Source organism: Amphibalanus amphitrite, unplaced genomic scaffold (genome assembly GCF_019059575.1).
Source record: "Amphibalanus amphitrite isolate SeventyFive unplaced genomic scaffold, NRLGWU_Aamphi_draft 000053F_arrow, whole genome shotgun sequence".
In the NCBI taxonomy this organism is placed as follows: domain Eukaryota; kingdom Metazoa; phylum Arthropoda; class Thecostraca; order Balanomorpha; family Balanidae; genus Amphibalanus; species Amphibalanus amphitrite.
The window spans coordinates 29,750-54,839 of NW_024881549.1; the positions used below are offsets into that span (position 1 = coordinate 29,750).

The 25,090-nt window shown below is 47.5% G+C and overlaps 1 protein-coding gene across 3 annotated transcripts; it reads left to right on the forward strand.

Moving 5' to 3' along the window:
- Positions 1-13: 13 nt before the first annotated feature.
- LOC122377930 (RNA polymerase II subunit A C-terminal domain phosphatase SSU72-like) lies at positions 14-15,084 on the forward strand. Of its 3 annotated transcripts, none has more exons than XM_043358543.1 (7): positions 14-110; positions 210-380; positions 9,585-9,747; positions 13,281-13,407; positions 13,731-13,887; positions 14,210-14,328; positions 14,585-15,084. In XM_043358543.1, the coding sequence occupies exons 3-7, from the start codon at positions 9,677-9,679 to the stop codon at positions 14,684-14,686; spliced, it is 576 nt and encodes a 191-aa protein (XP_043214478.1). In that variant the 5' UTR covers positions 14-110; positions 210-380; positions 9,585-9,676; the 3' UTR covers positions 14,687-15,084. The 3 variants fall into 3 exon arrangements, with proteins under 3 accessions (XP_043214478.1, XP_043214479.1, XP_043214480.1); XM_043358544.1 differs by having other exon boundaries at positions 97-119; XM_043358545.1 differs by lacking the exons at positions 14-110; positions 210-380 and adding an exon at positions 8,779-8,798.
- Positions 15,085-25,090: the final 10,006 nt, after the last annotated feature.

Below are 25,090 nucleotides of genomic sequence, written 5' to 3' on the forward strand. Positions count from 1 at the left end.
ATTTTAGTGTATGATGTCATCAGAGACGAGACGTGACAAAATACCGATTGAACGTTTGCCTTACGTTTCGCCCCTTTTTCCTCCATCCTTTCTCTTTGTGGTCCTGCTGAGTAAGTATGGTTCGTTTCTGTGTGAGATTTCACGTAAATGGTGTATGAATTTATCGCCATCGGTTGCGCCATTGCTCTTACAATTTGTCATTTTTACAGATCTACGGCATCGGTGTATCAACCTTCTTCATTCGCTGCTGAGTGCTGATCTTGAGACGCGTTGCCCGCCCGCTCAAGCTGCGACGACCGCTGTCAAATCGAAACCAAGATCAAGACCAACTGAGACTGCTTCTTATAGAAGCTTGAAACCAAATACCCTTCACTGCTTAGGTAGTTTGACAAATCAATTTTTAACATCAAATCAATGCATTATGTTTCCTTGATACCTACAAAGGCTACCTCATATTAGTTACATTCCATAGTATTTTAGTATTTTTAAGGTAATCTGGTAAGGTTTGTGGCAGGAAAACCCTATGACATGACATGACGTTTATTTGGGTAATGCCTTTGCACCCTATTGCTCACAATGGCTTTGTGGCAATCTACTTTGTGTAGGTACCTATGTGATATTATGAACTGACCTTGTTGTGTTGCATTTCAGGTCTGTTGGGTCAGAACTTGGTTCCTGCAACTAGCAATCTCACAAAGATCAGTCAAGCACTAGATATATAACATAATTTTCCTTTTATTTTTCTGCTATAGCCACTTTTCTGTTCCATTGCCCATGTAGACATGTTATTCATTTTCAGTGTTACCCATTGCTATGGTAAATTATCATAGTTATAACAAAGTGTTTAATTGCTGTAACTTTTTTATTTGTTTCGACTCTTCATAGTAGTCCTACAATAATAAATAGCTCATAAGTTTTAAAATATCCAAGTTATTTTAGTTTGTAACATTTTTATTTTCATAATTTGTTTTATGACAACCTTTTACCTCACATACCTACAAGCTTTTCATTGACATTGACATTTTATGAAAGCTGCTTTTTCAATACCTAGTCTACATAAAAATAAATGTCAAAAGCAGATGTACCTAGATGGTCAGAAGCATATGGAGATGATATAAACTTGCAATGCATTAAATATTGATTGTCCTCTTACCTCATCCTGTTCCTGTGTGTGCTAACAGTAAAATACATTGATGCCTCAGTACTTATCTGATATTTAGTATTCCATACAAAATATTTTTTTTACTATTCTTGATATATTTTTTCTCGAACAAATAGAATACAGTTATTGCAGAAATGCAAGTCACCACCCACCTACCACTGCCAAGTTTGAATAAAAGCATCAATTAGGTTTCCATCATTAGCCTTGAATCAGGGTTTTAAAAGGTCTAAAATGTTTTTTTAGAGTGTGATGCTAAAGACCGGTCGATATTGCCCCTATGGGTTAGTTGCGTTCATGTGTTTGAAATAACAGCGAGGCAAACAGTTCAAATTGTCCCTCGCTTTGCACATGATCGTACATTTTGAATAGGTCAATTATCCGTTAGTCCTTGCCAGGCCAGCGCCTTTTTCATTACGTGAACGGCGGCTGAGGGTTAGTACGGCGATTGGAGCCTATGGCATCTACATATTAGAAACGCTAAATTTGCAGGGTAGGTGGACCCATAGGAAATCTCACTTCTCTACAAAGTTGGTGGCTAGATCAGTTTTGAGTTTTCTGGAGGAGGGTATAAGGTAAGCATTTCGTTAGAAATTTTCAAAAGTTTATCGCTGTAGCTTTTGTTCTAAAACAAATCGAGCGAAATTAAAACCACTAGTGGACTATTAACCCGCGCCTGGATGAGGCTCTCAGCCAATTTCACCATGGTGGGAACTGGGAGGGGACCTTTTTGGCCACACGTTAGTTATCTCGGAAAGTGAGCAAGTTAGAAAAACGCGGCAAAAAGCAATAGCTAGTTCGCTATAAGATCTTTTAAATTCAGACAGGTCATTTTTGATCAGGTCATCGCTGAGATTCTGAAGGTCACCAAAGATAAAATGTTCGCGATTTGTTCCCGATTTTGACAACTTTTCACAAATAGGCGCATAACTCGAGAACCTAATAGAGCAACAGCGTTGCGGAAAAGCGCATTCGATAGGTCTTTCAAAGGTCTTTCTGAGCAGTGTTCTCAGCTTTGCTTTGACCTAATTTCAACGGTTTTGCCTCCAGAGTGCAAAAACTGAAAAGTTGATATTTTTGCGGAAAATCTTTTTGTATAATAACTTTTGACTCCAAGCTTGTATTACGCTAATTTTACCGGCATCGCGTTTATCTCGCCGAGACGCATCGAGTGAACTGTAAGTTGACCTGAATAGGACAACTTTAAATTTTGACCTCACGTCAACGTCACGGAAAAGGTCATGTTGCATGTCATTCGATACTTATTGTCGAATGTTGAGCTGAACACATGCATGGTGTTTTCAGCGCTTTAGCATGTTTCTGTCTAAAGTTATTGCAAAAAAAAAACTGTTACAGACGTTTAATGGCCTAAGATGACTTCAGGGGCATAAAAGTTCGTTGCAATTTTTCGGCTTAGTGTGTCATGTTCACATGTGTCTCGAATCTTGATGTTTGAGGGGTTTTTATGGCCAAAAGAAGAGCATTTAAATTGTATCCTGTTGATGGATAGGTCACGAAATTCACCTGACCTTAGGCCACCGATATCAAAATTCCGAGATATAAAACTTGTTTGTACTGATTCCTTCATGCAATAGGCTGGGTTTAAACTTCTGGGATATAATCTCTAGGAATGACTGAATCACATTTTTTAGAGGCATGGTCACTTAACTTGACCTGGTGACCTGACCTTATGTGACCTGAGGTCAAAAATTTATACACGATGCGGACTTAATGTATCATAAGCTATACAAAGTGTTGCGTCGCGGAAAAAACTGGCAGGTGTGGCCAAAAACGTCCCCCCCCCCCCGCACCCGGGCGAAGGTTAGCCCGCGCCCCGTTGAGGTCTCGCAGGTTCCATGTCCTGTTTTGGAGGGGGGAGGGGTAAAGGGCCCCCGTCGTATCTCCGGAACCAATAGCCGGATCGGAAAAATTCAAACAGCATTCGAAAGAGTTCATCGAGATGCACAAGATAAGATATCGATGACCTTGGTATTTGACCTGTGACGTCACAGGAAGGTCAATCAAGGTCAAATCGTTAAGTTGAATTCTGAAAGTTGCGTTGCGATCGGCCGCTTTTTGCGCGAGTTATTCGCAAAAAAAAAAAAACTAGGGGGATCCATCGGACACCCTTATAAGCGCGAGGGCCAACCCACGAGCCGCTGGGAGGGGGGGGGGCAATAAGTTGCCCCCTCCCCACCCAGCGGCTGACGTTATCCGCAACCACGCCCAGCGGCTGCCGGGTTAACCATCGCCGGGCCCATATCAGTTTTCTACATAGGGGAGAGTGGGGTAATTTGGCCGGTGGTGTAAATTGGCCGCCCCCACCTGTACGAAAGCTGATAAAAGTGAGTGAAATAACTCTAGTCTCTATTCATTTGTCATGGGTAGAAGTAACTGGAGGACAAATGTCAAAACTTTGCCCCTCGTAGTTTTATTCAAAATTAATAAAACGTTAATTTCATTAGAAAATGGTAACTTTTACTTCTGTTTATAAAGTTGTATAACATGTAGTATTTGGTCTAAAAACGAATTCAGACATTATAGCGCCATTCTTGGGGGTGTTCAGCGGTTCCAAGAGCAATTTTATCTAATTCCGTAAAGCCGCAATGACTTCATAGACAAAAAATTTCAGAATGGCAATATGGGGTAATTTGGCCGGGACTAGCGGGGCAACTTGGCCGGTGCGCTCATGGTCACTATGCTGGGACGGCCGAGTTTTCATGGTCAATTGTACCATAAATGACATGATTCATGACCAACTTTGACTACTTTGATGCCTTAATTCCGATTGGTCAACTGTAAGAGCATGTGACGTCATCAAAGGTTACCAAACGTTTTTTGCTAATAAATCCTTGCATAAAAACGGTACAGCCGCACAAATGGTCTCATTCTGTTCAGCTCGCCAAGGCGCATCGAATGATATGCATGATGACCTTGAAACCACGTGACCTTGAGGTCAAGCGACCTGATGCAACGTGACCTGAGGTCAACCTTTGACCTTGACTTCTCAAGGTCAACACATATATCTTTCGATGCGGAATGACGAGAGAATTACGATGGTACTCGAAGTTTTGGCATAGCTTGATTACTTCAAAAGTTATTCGTAAAAAACTGTGATCGCATCTAGAGCCGCTAATTTGGCTATTTTGACCCCTGTGACCCCTGAGCCAACCTCCAAAATGCGGCAAATGCGTCATAGGACACACGTCATTGCTGAATCTGAAGCTGAATCGCAATGTAACAGAAAATCCCGACCGCAAACTAACACAGGCCAAATTGCCCCACACCCCCGGCCAAATAACCCTGCTAGTGGGGCAATTTGGCCGCCTTGCAGACCTTTGTAATACGTCACAATTTCAATATAAGTAAGTACTCTATCATTTCAAGTTCACTGTCCAGTAAAGTAAAATGAATGCGACACCTGCCAGCGTTGAGAAAATGCAGAAATGTGTCGTCAATTTTAAGTTATATCGTTTTCTAAAAAAAGCGGCCAAATTACCCCACTCTCCCCTACCTACGCCTTGGCTGAGAGGTGATGGAACCCCTTCACCGTCTTGACCCTAATTGAGCTAGAGCTTCGCGGAGAAATTTACGTGTGCGCAAAGGCGGCGGAACGGGGGGAGGGGGACACCGGAGCACTGTGCCTCCCACATTGATTTTGGCATTTTAATATTAGCCCTATGGGCGTTGCATGGAAAGAATGGGACCAAAAGTCGGCACTGGCAGTGCCCCCCCCCCCTTAATTGAAGGTGTTCCGCCGCCACTGCGTGTGCGTCATTAGTACGAGACGCAGCGACTGCTACTCAATTTCAAGCTCTTTGTTCAAACGGTGGCTCTGGGACCAGGTTAAGTAACCCAAGTTTGAAGGTAGAGGCTCATTTTTTGGTGAATAACTTCGCCAAAACTGGTCGCAGGGCCGCGTTTTTTTTTTGGCACCATCATGCTTGCCATGATCAGGCGCGTCGAATTATTATTCTTTATGTAGGACCGGTCAACTTGGGGCGTTGACTTCAGGTCAGGGCCAAACATGTCACGGCTCACGTGACATGTTTCATGTTTCACGAAACATGACAGGTCACGGCTTCGGCCTCTTGTAACGAAGCTGGTTGAAAGAGATCATGTCGCATATCTATTTCTATTTGGGTAATCTTCACGAGTCCACTTGTGTCTTGCTCGAAGTCGACTCACTAGCTCAATTTGATAGGGAAATATTGACGAAAACTCCGATGACCGTAGTGGCGTCATATAACATCGCTAATGTCAACATTGCGAATTGTAAAAGCATTGGATTTTCCAAGGAAGGTATGAAATCACGGTTCAATTTTTAGCTAATCTTCGATCATTTTTGTTGCCAAAGTAGCATTTTCCATATTTTTTTCCGATTGGGTTGCTGTAATTTTCATTGCGCTGTGGAAAATCACATGGTAAATGACACTGATAACGGTGCGAATTTGCGACATCTGAGGACCGTGCAGAGGTTCACTTATGACTCCATAGGTCATTGACCTGACCTGACCTAAAAATGCAGTTAATGTGTTAAAATCCAGCTTGAATCGAAGGCCAGCTGTGCGAACTTTCAACGCTCGGTCGCTATTGGGTTCTGAGCAATCGCGAAAAAACTGCGGGGTAGCACCTGCCTCTCCCAAGGGAGGGCCCCTCCTGCCGGCGAGGGTCACCGGTCAGGCCTTGGCTTAATCTTGCTCCACTGAACCATGGGGGTAAGAATCAGCGTTGCCGTGGTATTCCAAGCTCGGTGATCAGTGGACATCGCCAAAAATCCATCCATGTCATCTTTTGTAAGTTGAGAAACAACATGGTCGATTACATGCTGATTGCTGAGTTTGAACCAACGTGCACCTTTATGGAACGTAAATTAACTCATGGGCATGGACGCAATGACGTAACGGCAATGCTTCTGAAGGCGCCCAAGACCCCGGTAGCTTCTGGCTCGCTTCCTTGAATTTACGCTGGAATAACGAAGGTTATCCGCTGAACGGCTTGGGTGCTTGGAATACTGGAAGTGTTCTGCCTACGTATTATCACGTCTCCGTCCTGAGCTCTGAAAAGCCTTGCTTCTCATGGTCTCCGCCAAGGAAGAGCTGAATACTTAACAGTGCCTTTACTTTATCTCCGCTGTGCGGTTTACTGTGTGGTTAACCCGCTTGGTACTGTGAGCGGACCTTTGGCCATTGAAAGGCCTAGCCGAAATCTATCGTTTTGTTTGGTGACAAATCTTTCGATGGTCTTCTCGTTCGTTCTTTGAGACGGAACTGGTGACAACTTCTGCACTTCTTCCTTTCGTCGGCTGGCAGTGGTTCGATACTTGAAATAGTGAGCTCCGTTGTTCGTACTCTTGCTTAGTTCCCTCTACCGTCTTCAAAAACGTCCACGTTTAGTTGTCGCAGCATTTCCCGAAGCGCTCCGTCTCGTAAAAGCTGTGTGCTTCAGAGGGACGATTCCTATGTATCGGGGATGGTGATCGTGGCTCTGCGCACTTTGCGATCTGACCCACTCGATTGTCGGAGTAGATCGTGTTCTAGGTATTTTTAGTTTCATTTTGATTACAGGTCTGTGGCAGGGCTTACCGTTTCGAATTTCAGTGAATAGCTTCTGGACTCAGTAACGTGTGGTCTTGCGTCGTGGTATGACACGCTTTTGTCCTGTATCGATGATACTGGCAGCGTAAGGAAATAGTGTTTGGAATCGTGCTTTGTGAAATCCCGCGTGCCTTGGAGGGCTTCATTGATATCCGCTAAGTACTGTTGGTACTGCTGACTGACTGGGGCTTGTGTTTTGACGAAATTCAGAGGCCGTTTCGGCACTGTGCGGCCAGTGTATCTTACAGCGGCGTATCAGGGCTCTCCTTCCCCGCGGCCGGAGTGTAGGCGAAGCCATACGACCTCTGATCGCCTCGCTCGGTCGGACGAACGACGACCGCGTGACGTCATCACCGTCCAGCTGAGTCGCGTCGTCCAGTCACGTGCCCTGAGGGCTCACCCTGTACACGGGTGAGACAACCGGTAAGAGGGGGCGCGATGGTTTGTGAGATAAGTGGTCGAGACAGAAGGGCATATTCCGGCCGAAAATGTTAGAGGAGGGTGTTATATAGTGAATGTCATTGTTTGCCGATGGCATGGCTCGTCATAAAGTGATGAAGACCTTATAGATTTCTCGAGTTGGTTCGATGTGATCAAGGAAATTTGGCAGAGTTTTGAATTGCGTAGGGTGTAATGGGCCAAAAATTTCCATTTCGAAGGGACCGTAACGAAATCCGTGTAGAAAATTGTTGGATCAGCTCGCTATTTGCTACAGGACGACCTGATATCAAACGGCACCAAATGATTGATCGGTTTAATGATAAACCGTGAGAACGTCGGATATTGTGCCCAAAAAACGTACGGTCTTTCGGTAGTTTGGGTTCATTCCATCGTGAACAAAATTGGGTGTCATGCTCGAGCTCGCGGCTGGCGCCGAGAAAAGAGACAAGAGAGACAAGAGCGAGTTACTGCGCTACTTGAATGAGGAGCTAGGTCCTACATGTTGTGTATCTGTGAGGATAATACTGATATGGGGGGGGGGGGGGTGATGGTAGCATTTTTGTAATTAGCTTTCGTTCTTAGCTTCGATAATCAGTGCTAACATTGACCTTGGCATTTGTCGGCGCCGATGATCTCGGTATGTCATATGACTTGTAGCGTTGTAAAGGTAAATATGAAAGGGTTTATGAGGCAGATCACTTGCTATAGGTATTTAGTAATTCTATTGACATGATTTCCTCAGATTTGCGGAGAGAATCGTGATGTGTCTCACCGGAATGGTCGTTGTCAGGATGGCGTTGATCGCAGCGCCACCTAGGTGGTTCGCGTTTCGGCCGCTAGGGGTAGATGTAGGTGGCGCTGGGAACAGCGCTGTTTCACATATTCCTCGCTTTGTGTGCTGCTCCTAGATTCGCTGTGGGGTGGATCACGCGTTGAAGGAACGCATGCAGAAGTTATCATAGTTGTGTGTGTCCGGAGAGCTCGTTCAATGGTCCTTTCCTAGACTTACCCACCGTTATTTGCGATGCATTGAAACTTGAAAGGTTCAATGTGGGACAAATTACTTTCGTCATAATGAAGCTCTATTCATCACCAGGGCATCATTGATGCTCCGCTGCTACACCTCGTTCGGATGTATTTTCTGTCTTACGTAGACCCTCCTCTATGATATCTCGATGATATGCTGGCCTAGGGATGTCAGAAGTTTCCCGTGGCTCTGCCTCTGGTGCTGAAGTGCCCCGGGCTGGGTGCCACTGATCTCCGCCATGAACGGCTCCAGAACGGGAGAAAACGTCTCTCTGTTGTGCTCAAGCGACCTGTATGTATGAGGTCAGCGAGTTTTTGGAGCGGCTAAGCTTCAACCGCAGCGACCTGAACGGGAAAACGGTTATCAAGTGGCCTCTACCATGACTCAGTCTCAGATGTTTTCCGACATATGGTTGGACCTGAGATGATGAAGGCGGTTTTGGCCTTAATGGAACTGTTTCGCGAGGCCCACTCGACTGTGCTGACCTGGTCTGAAGCTCTGGTGAAAATGTCGTGATAACTTTAAGACTGAGGAGTCCGTGTGACCTGACCACAAGGCTCAAGACGTGATAACGGTATGTGCTGACCTGAAATTGGCGATGAACTGCTCGAGTACTGTGTGGCTTAATATGAGTTTGGCACACGCAGACGAATTAGATTACAGCACCGTAGTGTGCAATAATCAGACCATTGCCTTTAGCTATCCACTGAAGGCCTTTCTCATCGGAGTCGAACGGCATTTGCGGCTTATGCAGACGTGTGTATGACTGGGTCTATGTGATAAGGTGTAGGACGGCCCGATCGAGATGTACTTTTGGTGTTCGACGAGAAGAGACTTGGTCGTTACAGCACTGATCCACTATGTAGCGCTGCAGTCGGCATGCTCTGTGATACTTGTCGGCTTATGGTCGTTGGATTTTTTTAGGGACGGCCTAGGAAACCCTTCCCGGGGCAGTTTTTGTTCCGAGGTCCAAACGATTTTAATAAAGGTTATCATTATGCTTATTATGAGTTGGTGGCTGGTCATCAGACATCAGCGAATTCGAAAGCGCATACAATGTTGTGTGCATTCTGGAATTAATATGCTTAACTACGCATAACTTTCACATACTCTCTTACCATCCTCAGCATTTCCTCGCCCCTCGCTTTTCACCGAAGTCTATCATTCAATTTGACATCCGTCCCTTTTCACAGGCTCGGGCGGTCGGTTCCATGTTTGACGTTCCCCAGACCTCTTTCAGACCCTCCGGACTGCTGACCAGTTTTCCCAGAGTACCCAGTGGGGCCTCTGCGTATTATCCACGACTCACCAGCCTGCAATGACGGCCGGCAACGTGTGACTGTTGCCTCCCTGCCCCCAGGTGTGCCCGGCGCAGCGCCTGAGCTCTGAACACTCGGCGGAGTAGAGTGGCCAGTTTTAAGTCACTAGCGACCCGCCGTCGTCTGTGCAGCCATGCCGCTACGGTTCGCTGTGGTGTGCTCAAGTAACATGAATCGGAGTATGGAGGCGCACGCATTTCTCAGGTTGGCATCGTTCTACATAGATAATTGTTTGGCTGTGATATGATTGTTAATTGTGTGGTTTGCTAGTTAATCACTCACCGATAGTACAACGGCGAAAGTTTATATGAACACGCGTGACACGGTATGGCGTCATTGCGAGTGTTACAGCAATAAACTCTCCGGCCCACCGCCCTCCCAGTGTTCTCAACACGCTCTTCCTTCTCCTTATCCGAAGAAAGCACTTGTCCCGGATCATCAGGACATACTCGACCGAGCTTAGACGACTATTCGTAAGTTAGTCGTTCAAAGCGAATGAATAAAAGTTTATCTCCAGTAAAAGTATTTTGGGCTATAGGTAGGTATGCGTACTATTTGTTCATTCACAGAAGATGAAGGTAGTCTGAAGTCTGAGCAGCCATTTGCGGGTTTCTGTGCGGCAGACGCGCCACAATTATTTTAGAATACGTCATTTTATTTTGGTGAACATCAGCACCACATTTAATCCTATATTTGAGGTTTCATTATGCGGTATCAGACTTTCGAACTACTTCGCTAATTAGCCATTGGACCTCTCCTTCTTCCGAGCACTTAAAACCAATGGTTATACCTGACCGAGAGTGGGTGTAAGCATTCAATAGATTGACAATTAATCGGAGTACCTATCCAGCAGTAGCGGTGGAACACCTTCAATTAAGGGGGGGGGGGGCACTGCCGACTTTTGGTCCCATTCTGTCCATGCAACGCCCATAGGGCTAATATTAAAATGCCAAAATCAAATGGGGGACGGTGCCCCGGTGCCCTCCCCGTTCCGCCGCCTATGGTATCCAGGGGCACAGAACAGCACGTCATAGTGAGGTCGGAGGGGAATGGCTGTGTTCATCCGCGCCATGGCGGTGCGGTAAATGACATCTGAGCGGGGGGGGGGAGGAGTGAACGACCTCCTCGTCTAGCTTGGCTCAGGCCCACCACGAAGTTACAAGCGGTAAGCAGTGTATTTCGGGGTCGTCACATGAAAAAAATGCTGGACGTTTTGTGTGGCAGGTCACCAAAGGTCATTTAACCCGCGCCGGGCCGGGGGCGGGGGTGTTTCAACACGTACCCCTACGGTTTTTCGCAGATATCTCAAAAACAGTGGCGGGAGCGCCGCCGTTTTTGGCACATCTGTTCATGCATCTTTTCTACACATGTTGTGAAAATTTCAGACCCAGGGCTCTCAAGGTCAGGTCACCAGATCACGTCAAGTGACCTCACCTCAGAAAAAGTTGCAATCCTCTTCATAGCTACACCGACTGAACGATCGCCTTGAAACTTTCAGCGATTGATGAGAGTAACAGTATTTACAAAATGTTTATCTCGGAATTTTGATATCAATGACCTAGGGTCAGGTCAATTTTGCGACCTCTCCATTATAAGTCAATGGTAGAAAATTGAAATGCGCCTATTTTGGACGAATGCCGTTCAAAACCTCAAACATCGGTTCATAGGTAAACATGACACACTGAATCGGAAAAATGCACCTTGACCTGTGAACCCTGTGTGTGCCCCTGAGGTCATCTCAGGTCATGAACAGTCACCAGCAGTTTTTTGGCTATGCCTTTTGATAAGGACGTGCTAGAGCGATGAAAACACGTCAGATGTATTCAGCACGACGATACGGATCGACTGATATACAACATGACCCGTTTTCGGTGAGGCCATGACCTTGACCTGAGGTCAAACTTTTAAAATGACCTTTCAAGGTCAACAAATAGCTTTTTCGACGCGTCTCGACGAGAAGGACGCGATGTTGCCAAAAGTAATGTCGTGGCACTCTTGTGTCAAAAGTTATTGCCGAAAAACAGTTTTCGTGAAAACTGCTATTTTTACAGCTTCCGCCCTCTGGAGGCTAAACCGTTGATCTGAGGTCAAATCTGAGAACAATGCTCAGAAAGGTCTATAAAAGGGATATCGAATGCGCTTTTCCGCGGCGCTTTAGTTCTATTGGTTCCCGAGTTAGTCGTTGGCAGTTTTCAAAATTGTTGAAATGGACTACATTTGACCTTTGATGACCTCTGGCGACCTGACCTTTGACCTGACCCAAAAAATTACCGAATTGCTTCCGTCATTATTTTTTGCGCTCTTTCGAATGCCGCTTACCGCATGTCGCTACGTGGCCCAGGAGCTGAGTTAGACGGGGGTATTCAGAACCCCCCCCCCCCCGGTTCGGCGCGGAAGTCGCGGAGCACCGGCCCGGCGCGGGTTAAGATCAAATTTTTCTGGTTTGACGTTCATGAACGAGTTGGCTCATAAGTCTTGAGTCAGGAGAGCTATACCATCGGGGAGGGGGGGGGGAGTATTGAGCATTCGATAGTTCTTATAAAGCACTTTCGCTGTCGTGTCCTCATGTTTCACTAAACATTATGGCCTCAACAGCGCAACAAACGGTCAAAATAGACGCTTGTGTGGAAATAGTGTTATCTGCAATATTTGTATCGCTTTTTCACAATGATTTTAAGACATGGATTTTTCTAGCTTCGTTTCAAGACACTTTGAATGAACTGTAACTTGACCTGGAAGGCCAACTTCTGATCTGATTGAAGGTCAAGGTCATACTCTGCTCGGAGAAGTTCATGCTTCATAATTCGCGTTGTAGAGCTAGACAGACGTATTTTCATCCCTCTAGCATTAACCTATCAACAGTTTTTCATACATCTCAACTATTCTGTTTTCTTATCAATCTCCGAAACGTTCAAACTTCAAAGCAAACGACAAGCCGCGTTAGGGCGAGCGTTTACCTCTCCCCGAGAGCTGGTCACTTGCCATGACCTGGTGACCTGACATCGAATGAGTTGGAGCTGAAGTTTTCTGATTAGCAGGATAGACCATAAAATACACGCCGTTTTTTTAGAAACCTGACGGGTAGGAAGAGGCTGTCAAAACGCTGCTCCTCCGACACTGCACGGTTTAAAAATAACGCCAAATGAAGGCCAGGGAATAGATGACGGGTAAGACATGACGCCTAAGGTTGAAAATGTCTATCTAGGAGAAAGTCAGGCGGTCCAATGGCCGCATTTAGGTTGACATGTTGTCATCGCAAGATCAGGGAGATGCAGTATGGACATTTGACAGTATGCATCGAAAGGGAAATGCGGCAGCAGTCATGAAGGCGCTGCCGTAGGGCGCCAGCAGGGAAGGGAGCGCCGAGGGACCGGGGATCTCGGGTAGTGGGAAGGTTTCTAAGCTCTAATAAGCGCTGCAGAAATATGCGATATTGTTTTGTGAAATGGTGATTTTTCATCAAAATGGCTAGGACATCTGGGCTAATGTTTTCCCAACTGTTCCGGTTCAGGCAAATCAGGGATGCTAACAGCCGGGATGATAGTTGGAACGAGCTACAAAGCACCGCTCGTCCGTCAGAACCCAAGGCTGGTTAACGATGCTGCTAAGAAATTGTATGAACAACACGTTCTGGCCTCGATGACAATGCTTAGCTGTCGGATGGTGACACTGCAATCTCACTCTCACCCCTTCCCCCCTTCGTCTCGTTACCCTCTCGCCGTCTCTCTCTCCGACAGTAAGAAGAGTTTCACGGTGCAGTCGTTTGGCACCGGGGACAAGGTGAAGCTGCCCGGCTCGGCGCCCAACAAGCCGAATATCTACGACTTCGGCACCACCTACGAGCACATCTACCGCGACCTACAGGTCAGACGCCGGTCGTGACTCGGCAATTTCACGGGTAGCTGTAGAAGTTGCATAGCGATGCTAATTTACACTCAACAGACGCACGCATTAGTTCTAAAGTGTTGTGAAATAAAGGGATTTTATGAATGGGCTCGTGATGAAGGTTTTGCTTATTAACGCTCATTTCTACCACTTATCACCAAATTAGATGCCCAGATTTGACAGAAGTCGAAACTATTTTCAGTGTGTCTATTGTTTCTACAAAGAACTTCTGTTCATCCCACCACAGCCCTGGCCCCACAATCTTTAGAAACTGTGACCTGACTCTCTCCCTGCCCTCCCAGGAGAAGGACCGGTCGCTGTACACGCAGAACGGTCTGCTGCACATGCTGGACCGTAACAGACGCATCAAGCCCGGCCCCCAGCGGCTGCAGGAGTGCTCCGACAAGTTCGACGTGGTCATCAGCTGTGAGGAGCGCGTCTATGATCAGATCCTAGAAAGTGAGTCATGGGGAGCGCTGTGGGTGGAGGGAGAGGGAGGTGGTGGAGGGAGCAGGAACTTGCCATGCGGTTGGTAGGCATTAAAGTATGGTAGTTAGATAATTTAAAGGGTAGTGCAGTGTGAAGATATCTAAACGTAATTTATGTGGTCAACCAAAATTTGATAAATCTTTATCCCTGTCCATCGCTGCCTATCTGAGCTCTGAATAGTGAGTCAATGCCTCATTTGTTTGTTGTAGTCACGTGTAATTGAGCCCTCTATTTCATGGTCAGTCACTCGTTACTGCGTCTGTAACAGCCCGCTGCTTTCTGTCTCCTGCAGTGTTCGAGAGCCGGGAGCCGGTGGACAACACGCCCGTGCACGTCATCAACATTGACATCCAGGACAACCACGAGGAGGCCACGATCGGCGCCTTTCTCATCTGCGACCTCTGCACACAGGTAACTGCCGCCTCACCACAGTTCAGACCTGTGGCGTCTCCAAGAAGGTGATACCGTAGTTCAAACCTGCCACCGCTGTGCTCAGCCCATGCCGCATTTTTTGTCAGTTGGTGGGTATCATCTCGGTCACTCTTTTTTCTCCCGATCTCGGGTCGCACGCCACCCGCTCCCTGCCCCGCCTGCTCTGTCCCTCCCGCTGCCCCTTTCCCTGGCCCTCCCCGCTGACCCTCCCTCCCTGTCCCTCCCGATGTTCCAGCTGGAGGATTCACAGGACCTCGAGGACGACATTGACGAGCTACTTCAGGAGTTCGAGTCCAAGGCCAAGCGGCAAGTGTTGCACTGTGTCCAGTTCTATTAGGTCGCTCCCCCGTGCCGCAGACTGGTGCGGAAATCGCGTCACGGCGGCAACTGTACTGATCTGTTGATAATTGTACCGCACGTTGAATCGAGCTCTGGTTACGTTCGAAACGTAAAACCCAGAGACCAATGAATATTTTCCCATAATGCTGCAGCATATACCTCTGTATACCTGAGGTCGGGGTATACAGGGGTCATGACTGCGGTGGTCCGCCGAAGTTGAACCTCCGGTTTCGGCCGATAGATGGCAGCCGTGTTCGTTTAGCGGCTCCGGCGGATTGCGATCGTGTTTTACACTCGCCGTGTATTCGAGAGAGGTGAGATGTGACGATGACGCGACTGACGGTGTGGGGTTAGCTAGCTGTGTAGGGTGACAGGAATATATCGTCGCAACTCTGACCGGCCGTTACTGAGCAGTGAGCACTGGGCAGTCCCTCCATCCGACCGACCGAGGACTGGCAGAGGCACGGTCCGTTACCGCATTGGCGTCTCCGTTGACACACCTCATGACTGGTCCGATATGTATCATACCTACCTAGCAGCATAGTAATACACAGGAGTCAAATAGGCGTCACGATTGTTAGTTGGCTTATTTATGGCCTTGTATTTAAAGATCATTTGCGTCGCGATATTTCATAGGGGACTGTGAATGCATTCAGTATATACTATACACTATATAACTTACCACTTATTTGAAGTAGGTAAGTGATGCTATATTCACATTGACTAAGCCATGTCTACATAGTCCTGACGACTTCTGTCTGTAAGAAATAGGCATCCTACCCAGACCACAGCAACGAGTTGATGAACCCCGTCTGGCCACTCACTCTGCCTCCCTCCTCCGTGTGCCTTTGGCCGCGCCCGCCGCCTTCCAACTAGATAATGAGTGATGCATCCAAATTATTTCAACCATACCTCTAAGCAGGAATGCTAAAGGTCGTGAGATGAGGGACAGGCTGGCATCTCCTTTGACGGTTAACAATGAATCTTGTATGGAAAGCAAGGATGGGCCGTGAAAACCAAAAGCCTTGAAGTTGTATGTGCATAGTTCACATTTCAAATTCGCATGGTCGTAAATGCGTATCAAACAATTGTTTTATTGGCAACTTACTGCCTAACAAATCACTTGTCTAAAGATATAATAGCTAACAGATCTATGCTGAATATTTTCATAACTGAGGACCTTCGTTAGTCATGAAGATTAGAATGGGCCCTCGAATTTCCAATCCAATCAGCGGCACTTGGTATAATTTGACCCGATACAGGTCATCGCAGGCATCATGGGCTCAAGTGGCTTCACCGCTCATCCAACTGAAAGCATAAGCGAGCTGGGAAGCAGGCTCTTCCCGCGCGCGACCGATTTTACCTTAGTGAGCCTTGCGGCACAGCATGCCTGCAGGCGTTGACACACCCTGCCATCTAGCGGCCGGAGTATAAGTTAACGAAAGATTTTCGGAGTTACTTCACGCGGAGGTCGAGGCTGAAAATAAGGAAAAGGTAGACTCGGGAGTCGGTTGGCACCGAGAAGATCTTTTAAATTCATCGTTGATTATGATTTGAGGTTCATCATTGATCATGACCCATCGGCTTTCGTTCTTGATTGGTTCAATAGTTAGGTAGGTAGGTAGGTATGTCATAAGTCGTGACTTGTTGGAATTTTAGCACATCATTCACACAACCGCTGGAACAGCTTCCAGCGATTTATGCAGTTTATTAATGCAAAAAAATAAATTAACACGCTTCAAATATGTCATAGTAATTTCGTTGTACGGAAGTATCCAAAATGCCTACGAGCAGGTACTGAGTAAAATACACGTGAAACATCCGGTGCCTAATTGAAGCAGACCCACCCCCCGATACCTAACCCGTGCACACATGCATCACGTGTTCGTCCGGGTCTCCGCTGCCAGCGTGGCGGCGCGTCTCGGCGTCCCGACAGTTCCGCCGGAGAGGGCAAACACGCGCCCAGATAGCACACGTCCTGGTTGGTATAGCGGAGCGGGGAGGAAAAGTCGTCCGGCCGGGCAGCGCGGCCATGGAGGGCGCCCTATCGCCCGTCGGTGGAGGGGGGGAGGGGGAGAGGGTTGATTCACTTTTTGGTAGTTCATGGATTCGTTACGCTTATTCTCTGCGCTTTCAAATATCCCTGTACTTTAGCTAAGTGATTGGTTCAGTTCATCGCGGTTCGAGGATAAAGCTCACCTCAGGTTTGGCCGTTGGCCTATACCTACCTATACCCCGATTTCCACCCCTTCATCCATGAAAATCTCATATAACTAGGTATAGGTTTAGGTATAGGCATTGGAAACTGCAGGAGGCGTGCTCCCCCAAATTTCCTATAATTTCGCTTACCTTTGCGTTGCGTACAATTTTAAATTAATTTTTTACTTAAGATGCTTTTTTAGCATATGCAAGGAGAAGGAATCCTTATGATTTGGCGACAAATGTATAGCCCTCTTGATTGGCCACCCTGATTCGGGTAAAAAAAAGCCAACAACAAAAGGCTGCTGGACTTCCCGGAAATGATAGCTTGACGACCGACGTAAAAACCATAATCCTCCCATCTCCTCCCCTATGCACATGGTACTGCGGTGGAGGTGAGCGAAGGTGACCCGCGGATCATATCCAAGGTTATCTGTTGCCGGATTACAGGCCAGCTATCTTGCACAGTGTGCCACGCCGGCCAAGTCAGACACTCAACGGCCAGCAAACCACTTACGGCTGTCTGCACACAGGAATTAGCTCAGTGCAAATAGGCTGGACGCATTGCAAATCGCCGTATTTGCATTTCGATAAAACGTTTGGTTGAGTAAACGACGCCGTCTTGCAGAGACATTCTTTTTCCTGATAAGTATTTGATGTTTTATTTTTATGCCCGCAATCCTTCACATTTCAGTTAGCGCTTGGTTGCCTGCCCGGACATCACTAAACGTGAATTTTTGACGCGTTTTTTTTTAGGAAAGCAGAATGACAGCCAAATGCAGATTTTCGTCGTCCCGTCTAAATGACAAAACGCCTTTCAATATGGTTTGTTTTTTTAATCGAATCGAAATGCTGGATTGCATTGCAATACTGCATCAAACATAAGGAAAACATATATCTTGGATTTTCTATATCGGTTTCCTAAGGTCAGTTAATTCCCTTGCCGGCCGAGGGGAGGGGGCCGCGGGTTCGTCCTCCCTCCCCCTATAGAGCTTTTTCGCGATAGCTCGGAACACGTCGGCTAGAGAGCTGAAACTTGGCATAACTGACTTTGATTCAAGCCGAATCTTTTGACACCAATCGCATTTTAGGTCAGGTCATTTCACTGACCTATGACGTCATAAGTGGACCTCTGCACGGTCCTCAAATGTCGCCGCTTCGCAACGCCCTCAGTGCCGGAGGAACTTCACAGGGAGATAGAAACTTACAGGACGTAGTATCATCTAGAGGTGTCACAACTTGTAGGTATACCTCAGATTTTTTTTCGTAGGGTCACATGCGGTCAGGTCGGTCGCGTGGCCTCACCATGATAGGCTGACGAGGGAAATATTAAAACTATTATTTTGTCACCGGGTATGATCTTAAACTATCCTAACCACATTGAATTGTGATCTCATGCACTCCTTGCAAGGCCCGATGCTTCACTTTCGTGTTGTTGACCTTGCGTGACGTCATTTATGACGTCACTAGGGTTATAAAAGTTTTTCGTCAGTAACTCCCGATTAAATTGAGCTATAGAGTCGGAAAAGCCACCAATGGACTCTGAAAGACCTGCCGAATTAAGTGATATGCGACATGACCTCATTCGACCAGCGTGACCTGAGGGACTCTGACCAGAACATGACACGAGGTCAACACCTTAAGGTGTTGACCTCGTGTCAAGTTCACCTCAAGTTGACGTGTTCAAGTTGACCTCACCCGAACAGAAAGTATATCATTCGATGCGCCTGAGCTAGGCGAACACGATGATGCCAAAATCGCGACTCTGCGGCCATATTTTTTGCGAAGTTACTTAAACCAAACCGTGCCTTGGGTCACTTAAACTTATCTCAGAGGTCACCGGTTGACCTGATACCTACCTCGAAATCGGGTACCAATCGCTGCCTCACGTAGCGGCGGCACACGCTCGTTTTTACCGCGAGGCTATAGCTCCATTAGGGGCGAAACTGCGAGGGGGTCGTACCAGCCTTCCCCCTCGGCAGGGGCGTACTCGTATGTAAAAAACGAGTAGGTTCGGCGAGGGCTAAGTGTGTGAGCTCCCAATGATGAGTCAGTGTGAGAAAAATTGAGCTGCGATGTTGTTCGGCGGGAGCCATTCTAAGCACGCTAAATTCTAGAACATCGTATAACAGGTCAATATAACTTATTGAACCAAAGCATTGCATCCATAACCCCACCTGAGACACCTGAGGCCATCTTAGTTAGGTCATGAAAGGTTGTAATTATACAAACTTTTGAAAGAGACATTCTAGAACGATAAAAGTACCTTTAATGAAAAAAGTACCTTCAGCTCGACAATATGGATCGCCTGCAGTATGCTACATGACCTTTCGTTCGTTAATGATTTATTATTCATGATTTAATTCATTCATGATTGATGTACCGATGTTAAGAAGGTATTAAAATAGGCGAAATCGGACCTTTGACCTGACCCCGGAAAATGGGCTGAAACATCTTCATTGTCACGCTCTTTTGAACGCCGTTTACCGCGTGTCTCTACGTGGCCAGGAGCCAAGTTGAGGGGGAAGGGGTTAACGGTATTTGTTTCCCCTGAAAGGTTGATAAAATCTGGTATATGTACAGTACAGCTATGTCATAAATATAGGGCATCTTAGCTACCCTGGGCGTCTTAGACGCTTTCGCCTATCTTTGTTAATTGGGCCTATAACAAAAGTACCGTGAATATGCACAAGGCATAATAGCGTAACTGTTTTATTATGCGACTGTGCAACTAAGTTACCCATTCTTACACAAAGGATGTTCTTACCATGGGCCAACCGAAAGAGCACCCAGGGGGAGCGGGATGCTGTCTTCAGTCCACAAAATACGACTCTCGTTTGATACACAGTTACTATAGTTGAAACTCTGTAGTGTGAGACTGCAGGGTTCCCTTGAGAATTTCCGAGCAAACCATGGCCACTAGCCCCACCGCAGAACTGCACCATCGACCGTCGCTTTTGGCCGTCTTGGGTCCATCTCTGACACATTCCCCATGACTCGCCAACCACTGTCTCTGCCGTTGTCCAGAGGAACACAGTGTTGCCGTGTAATGAATTAATCCCTGGCGTTATTTGAACACTCGGGACTCTGGCCACCGGTCACCACCAAGCCAACATGTCTACCTCTTCAGCGTCCTGCTCTGCTATCGGCTCCTCACTGATATCAGTGGGACCGAGGTCAAAGGACCACCTCTCCCCACCCCACTCCTCCAGACCGGAGGGGGGGGGGGGAGAGACGCAGGACAGACATAAACGGGGCGGGGGGAGGGCTAAGTAACTAGAGATAAATACGTTCAAATTCTAGTGTCGTGAACTGCTATTTGAATTCAAGTGTACTGATAGGAGAGGCTCAGTTGGCGACTAATCCCGGATGTTGCAAAAGAGGGGGTGATGTTACCCTCCGACCCCTCCCCTCTCATGACAACTGTTGGCGAAGCAGGCATCTTATCTTCATACCGGCAGCCTTGTTACAACAAACTGGACAGTGGGCAAATACATGCCGATGCTTGGAATTCCGTAAAAAGACGGGACATTTTTCCACTGTGTGGTTCTCTTACCTATACATTGCCTCATACGAGGTGTTGTTACACCTTCATTTGAAGCTGCAATCTGCATGTGCGCACCCTATTTTCATGCTTAGAGAACGTCTGGATCGATTTATCAAAATCTTGGTATGCAACTGCAGCTGAAAAAAAAAACACTTATACGCCTGTGACCTGACTCCAATCACCTATGAAGCATGTTCCTTTAGAAGTGCTCACGCCCATGAACTGCGACCAAAACTCACGACTTGTGCGTATGCAGTGTGCACTGTGCATTTGCAGCGAAAGCAGTCACAAGGCTACCGACAGGTGAACTTATTTGGCCTAATAATGCGCACCAAATTACACGACATTGTATCAGTAACCGAATAACGAAACAAGCGAAAGAAAACCGAAAATGGTGCCAACCATACCCACCATTTAGGCACTATGTAATTAACGTTTATTGATCGGTGATTGTTGAAACACGCTTGGCTTTTAGCCTGCCTAATTCGATCTAATGTCTTATTGTTTGGCGTTTGCTTAATGCACCTTTCAATAATTCTGCATGAGAAAGAAACTGAGATTTACCCTCTGATCAGTTAACCAAGAGTCACTGTCAACGCTTGCAATGACGTGCATCGCATAGCGAAGGCTGGCAATCAATAGGTCAAAAATTAGCCGCCGTTTCCTCTCTGCTATGTCCTTAAAAACAAGTTAAAAAGAAAGGACTACGATCCTTTTACGATTTCCTAGACTTGAATGTTGTTTGCATTCCGCTACCCTGACTTTCTGCAGAACGATTCGAAATAATTTATTCCAGATTACACACTTAGGATGCCTCAATACATATCCACTATATCGTGCATCGTAAATATACCCATACCGCACGGCTCAACACTGACTTTAGTGCACGTGATCAAGAAGAAGAAGGATTTAGCCCAGGATTTAACATAAAAAACTTTGGGGGTCGGTTGCAACTCTGGGACAAATGTCACCCATTATGAAAAATATTCGATAAAAAACTCACTCAGGACAAAAAGTTTTTGCAATTTTGCGACTCTGGGCGTATGTAATTTCTAGGCTTTAGACAAAATGTAAAACGACCGCCACCTCTCCGCTCGGTTTTCACGCTTATTTTTATATCCATACCTACCCTCTATAAACTAAAGGAAATTTTATTGTTGACAGTAATAATATGCATGTGTTGCTAAATACATTTGACCGTCTAAAAGTGTACGTATTTATACAGGTAATAAGGTGTACGTAAGCCTAACAAAGGGCTCCACTCGCTTGTGTAGTGATTTACGACAATACATGTGTTTCAATTGCAAAGTAGTGTTCAAAACCATCTCACACGATCCTTCATTGTGTGAAACCAAGCGTGTGCGCTGCGTACGATGCTTCAAAACAGCGTCAAAACAGCGGATTCCGTGTTATCTACAGTACGCAGTGCTTCCCGGAACTTTGACCCATGTGAAACACACACACACAGTCGGGTTCCGCGTATATTGGTTTCGTCACCACCACCACAGCTGCTCAGTGCTCAGCCATGACTCTGCTAAACTAGCAGTCGTCGTCACAGGAACAGAGGGACAGATAAGACCGCGTGTCCGGCGCAGAAACACGAGCCAGTGTGCGCAGGGGCCAACCCAAGATGTATGCCGTCATCCACCGATAGTTCGGCGGAGGGGCCACGGTGACGGAACGGAGACTGGAGAGGCAGGCGGTCTGGGACAAGAGTTGGGTTCGGAGACGGACATTATAATGTTCAAATGTTGACAGCGTAATGACGAGAGAAACAACACATTAAAAACAACTGACGGCGAAGCAGCAGACAGCGCGGATTGACACTGTGAGACGACGTTTTACAATGGCGTGGCAGACGGCGGCCGTTATTGGGGCAGACGTGGATAAGGCGCGGCAGGTCAGATGGAGGAGTTGAATCTCACTGGTCGTATTAGAGTGAGAGACGGCCCCTCCACCTGTCTGCGGCGCCGCTGTGTCTGCCTCTCTGTCCTCTGACCTCGGTGACCGCAGTGATGCGCTGGAACGGCCGGCCCTCTCAGCTGGAAGAGTTAGATCTGGCATCGAAACTGCCGAAGACCTCTCGCCTCCAGCTGAGAGGACCGACCGGCGGCTGGTAGAGGACCTGCAGTCGGTGCCGACGGCGCTCCTTGTTCTCAGAAGCCGCGAAGTCTCCTCCTAGCGGCTGCTCTGGCTGGTTCGATGCTGCAGTGGTCGGCCCTGAAGACGGCTGTGGCAGCGGCGCCCCTCGGAGTCCTATCTCACCGGAGGCGTCTGACCTGAAACAAGACGGCGAGTCAGCGGCTGCTGGAGAGAAGAGGAGGCTGCTGGCGGCGGGTTCGGCTCCTGCTGTTCGACTGGTGCCGACGGGGGCCGTCGGCCGCACCTCGTCAGCTCCCTATCGGTCCTCGCGGCAGGCTATCGGCCCCGGCAGCGAGCCGAGCAAACAGATAGCGACGGCGGCCGGCGACGCCGTCCGATAGCGGGTCGACGCGCCGGTCCACACGTGGCCCGGCGACGCCCGGCGCCCCGGAGTGGGGCCCCGTACAACGGACGGGGACCCCGTACACCGGACGTGGAACCCGGACATGGACCCTGTGCTCCGGACATGGGCCTCGAACCCCGGACTTGGGACCCAGACATGGACCCTGTGCTCCGGACACGGTCCCGTGACCCAGACATGGGACCCGTGCCTCGGACCGGGGCCCCGTCCCTGGGGCACCGTGTCCGCTTTTCAGTCGAAGAGTTGGTTCTCTGCTGTCCCTGTGTCAGTGCTTTTCAGCATTGCGTCAACTCTCAGGCGTCGTACGCATGGGATCCATTCTCGACGCAAGTGAGACGTCTCCCTTTAGAGGCAAGACGCTCCGAAGCGACTCGCCTCACATGGGCAAAGTACAAGGCGTGACCTGTGGATTTAGATATCTCGGTGTTCAAACATTTGACCGACCCAGTACACCAGGTCGATTCGAAATGAGTCCAACAGGCTTTCTCGCTGCATTAGATAAGTTCACAGGAATCACACATGGGTCTTTTAGCTATTACCGTCCATACCTTTCCATGAGTTCTGACCAATACTCAATCACATGTGACCGCTAGATGATACATAAGACATTTCAGTAATACTAGCCTAACAGGGACGAAATCATTCTCAAAGAATGTACTGCTGAAGTAGGTATGTCAACCATGGGAATGTAGCTGGCCGCACAGTGGAGCTTCAGGGCTCGCCATCTTAAGTAGAACGACCGACAGTGTGGGCAGCTGAGCGAGACTCATGAGACGTCCCCCCAACATAAGACGTTCCCCCACATAATGCGTTCCGTGACCCTTGCCGCCGTCGGATGGTCTGACCTTGCCATGTCTCTGCAATTCCGCCATATTCGGCAGAGAGAAAGAGAGAGGGAGAGAGAGAGAGAGAGAGAGAGAGAGAGAGAGAGAGAGAGAGAGAGAGAGAGAGAGAGAGAGAGAGAGAGAGAGAGAAGAGAGAGAGAGGAGAGAGAGAGAGAGAGAGAGAGAGAGAGAGAGAGAGAGAGAGAGAGAGAGAGAGAGAGAGAGAGAGAGAGAGAGAGAGAGAGAGAGAGAGAGAGAGAGAGGAGAGAGACGGCTGTGAGGGCTGATGGCTCCGAGCGGATCGTAAACGGAAATGAGAGCTGCCGTGGCTTTATCACCCCAGCTCAACTCGGGCTCAGTGCCGAGTTACGGACTCAGCATTATAAGTGGGCAAACGGTCATAATATCTGACTCAATATCAGTCACCCTGAGTCGACGTCGATCGACTATGTGGCTCAGTGCTAAGCGATTCTGGCATGGTTAGGTAGGTCATGATGAGTCAACTCGACATCGATACGACGGACGACGGTGCTGGCAAACTGTTCTACTTCGAGCGAAAGTGTGAGCTGCCCACTTCCTTTTGCTGTCGTGTTTGCCCCAGCACAGTGTTTGTTTCGTTTTTGCAAACTTTCGGCCTTGCGACGACGAATCGCTGCTGAGTATGAGCAAAGGCAACGGGCTCTTACATTGAAGATATTCTTATAACTATTTGTTTAACTTATTCTGCATTTTAAGAACTCCGACCATGAAGACCATGAAGGTATGAGCATTGATTTATTGGATGATGCAAAAAAATAAAACGCAAATTAAAACGTCTCGCCTTTCCCTTGATGGAGGGAGTTGTAGCTAGAAGCTTGCAATTAAGTCACATACCTAATGCAGATAGGCATGTAGTATATTGGAATAAAAAGTGCGTTAATAACTAAAGTCTTAGACATCTGGAGACAAAGGAAATGATATCTGATAATGTAACGTCTAGGTATTCTAGAGGACAACTCGTGTCAGCCGTGACCTAAAAAGCGTGATAACTGATAACTTAATAACAAGATTTGAGTCAAGTGAGAGCTGATATGACTTTTGTGACGACGCAGATCTTGACTTGCCCGTCTCTAACGATCGACTTTAGTTTGTTCATCTCTGCGCGCTGTAGATGAATCGGAACACATAGCTCGGGGTCTAGCAGACATCCTTGAGCCGCTGCTCAGTTCAATGAATCACTGACCTCAGCCAGGGGCACAGGGCCGACCTTCGCGTCACCGACAGAGTGCTTCATCACAGTTGCTTTTACGAGTAGTCCCTCTCTGCCGCCTAACAGACTGAAAATGCGTG

Bases quoted from the DNA above. Each gene is read 5' to 3' on its own strand.
- LOC122377930 (XM_043358543.1), top strand. From the start codon at position 9,677: ATGCCGCTACGGTTCGCTGTGGTGTGCTCAAGTAACATGAATCGGAGT. The intron at 13,408-13,730 runs GTCAGACGCCGG...CTGCCCTCCCAG, and splicing joins ACATCTACCGCGACCTACAG to GAGAAGGACCGGTCGCTGTA. The intron at 13,888-14,209 runs GTGAGTCATGGG...TGTCTCCTGCAG, and splicing joins CTATGATCAGATCCTAGAAA to TGTTCGAGAGCCGGGAGCCG.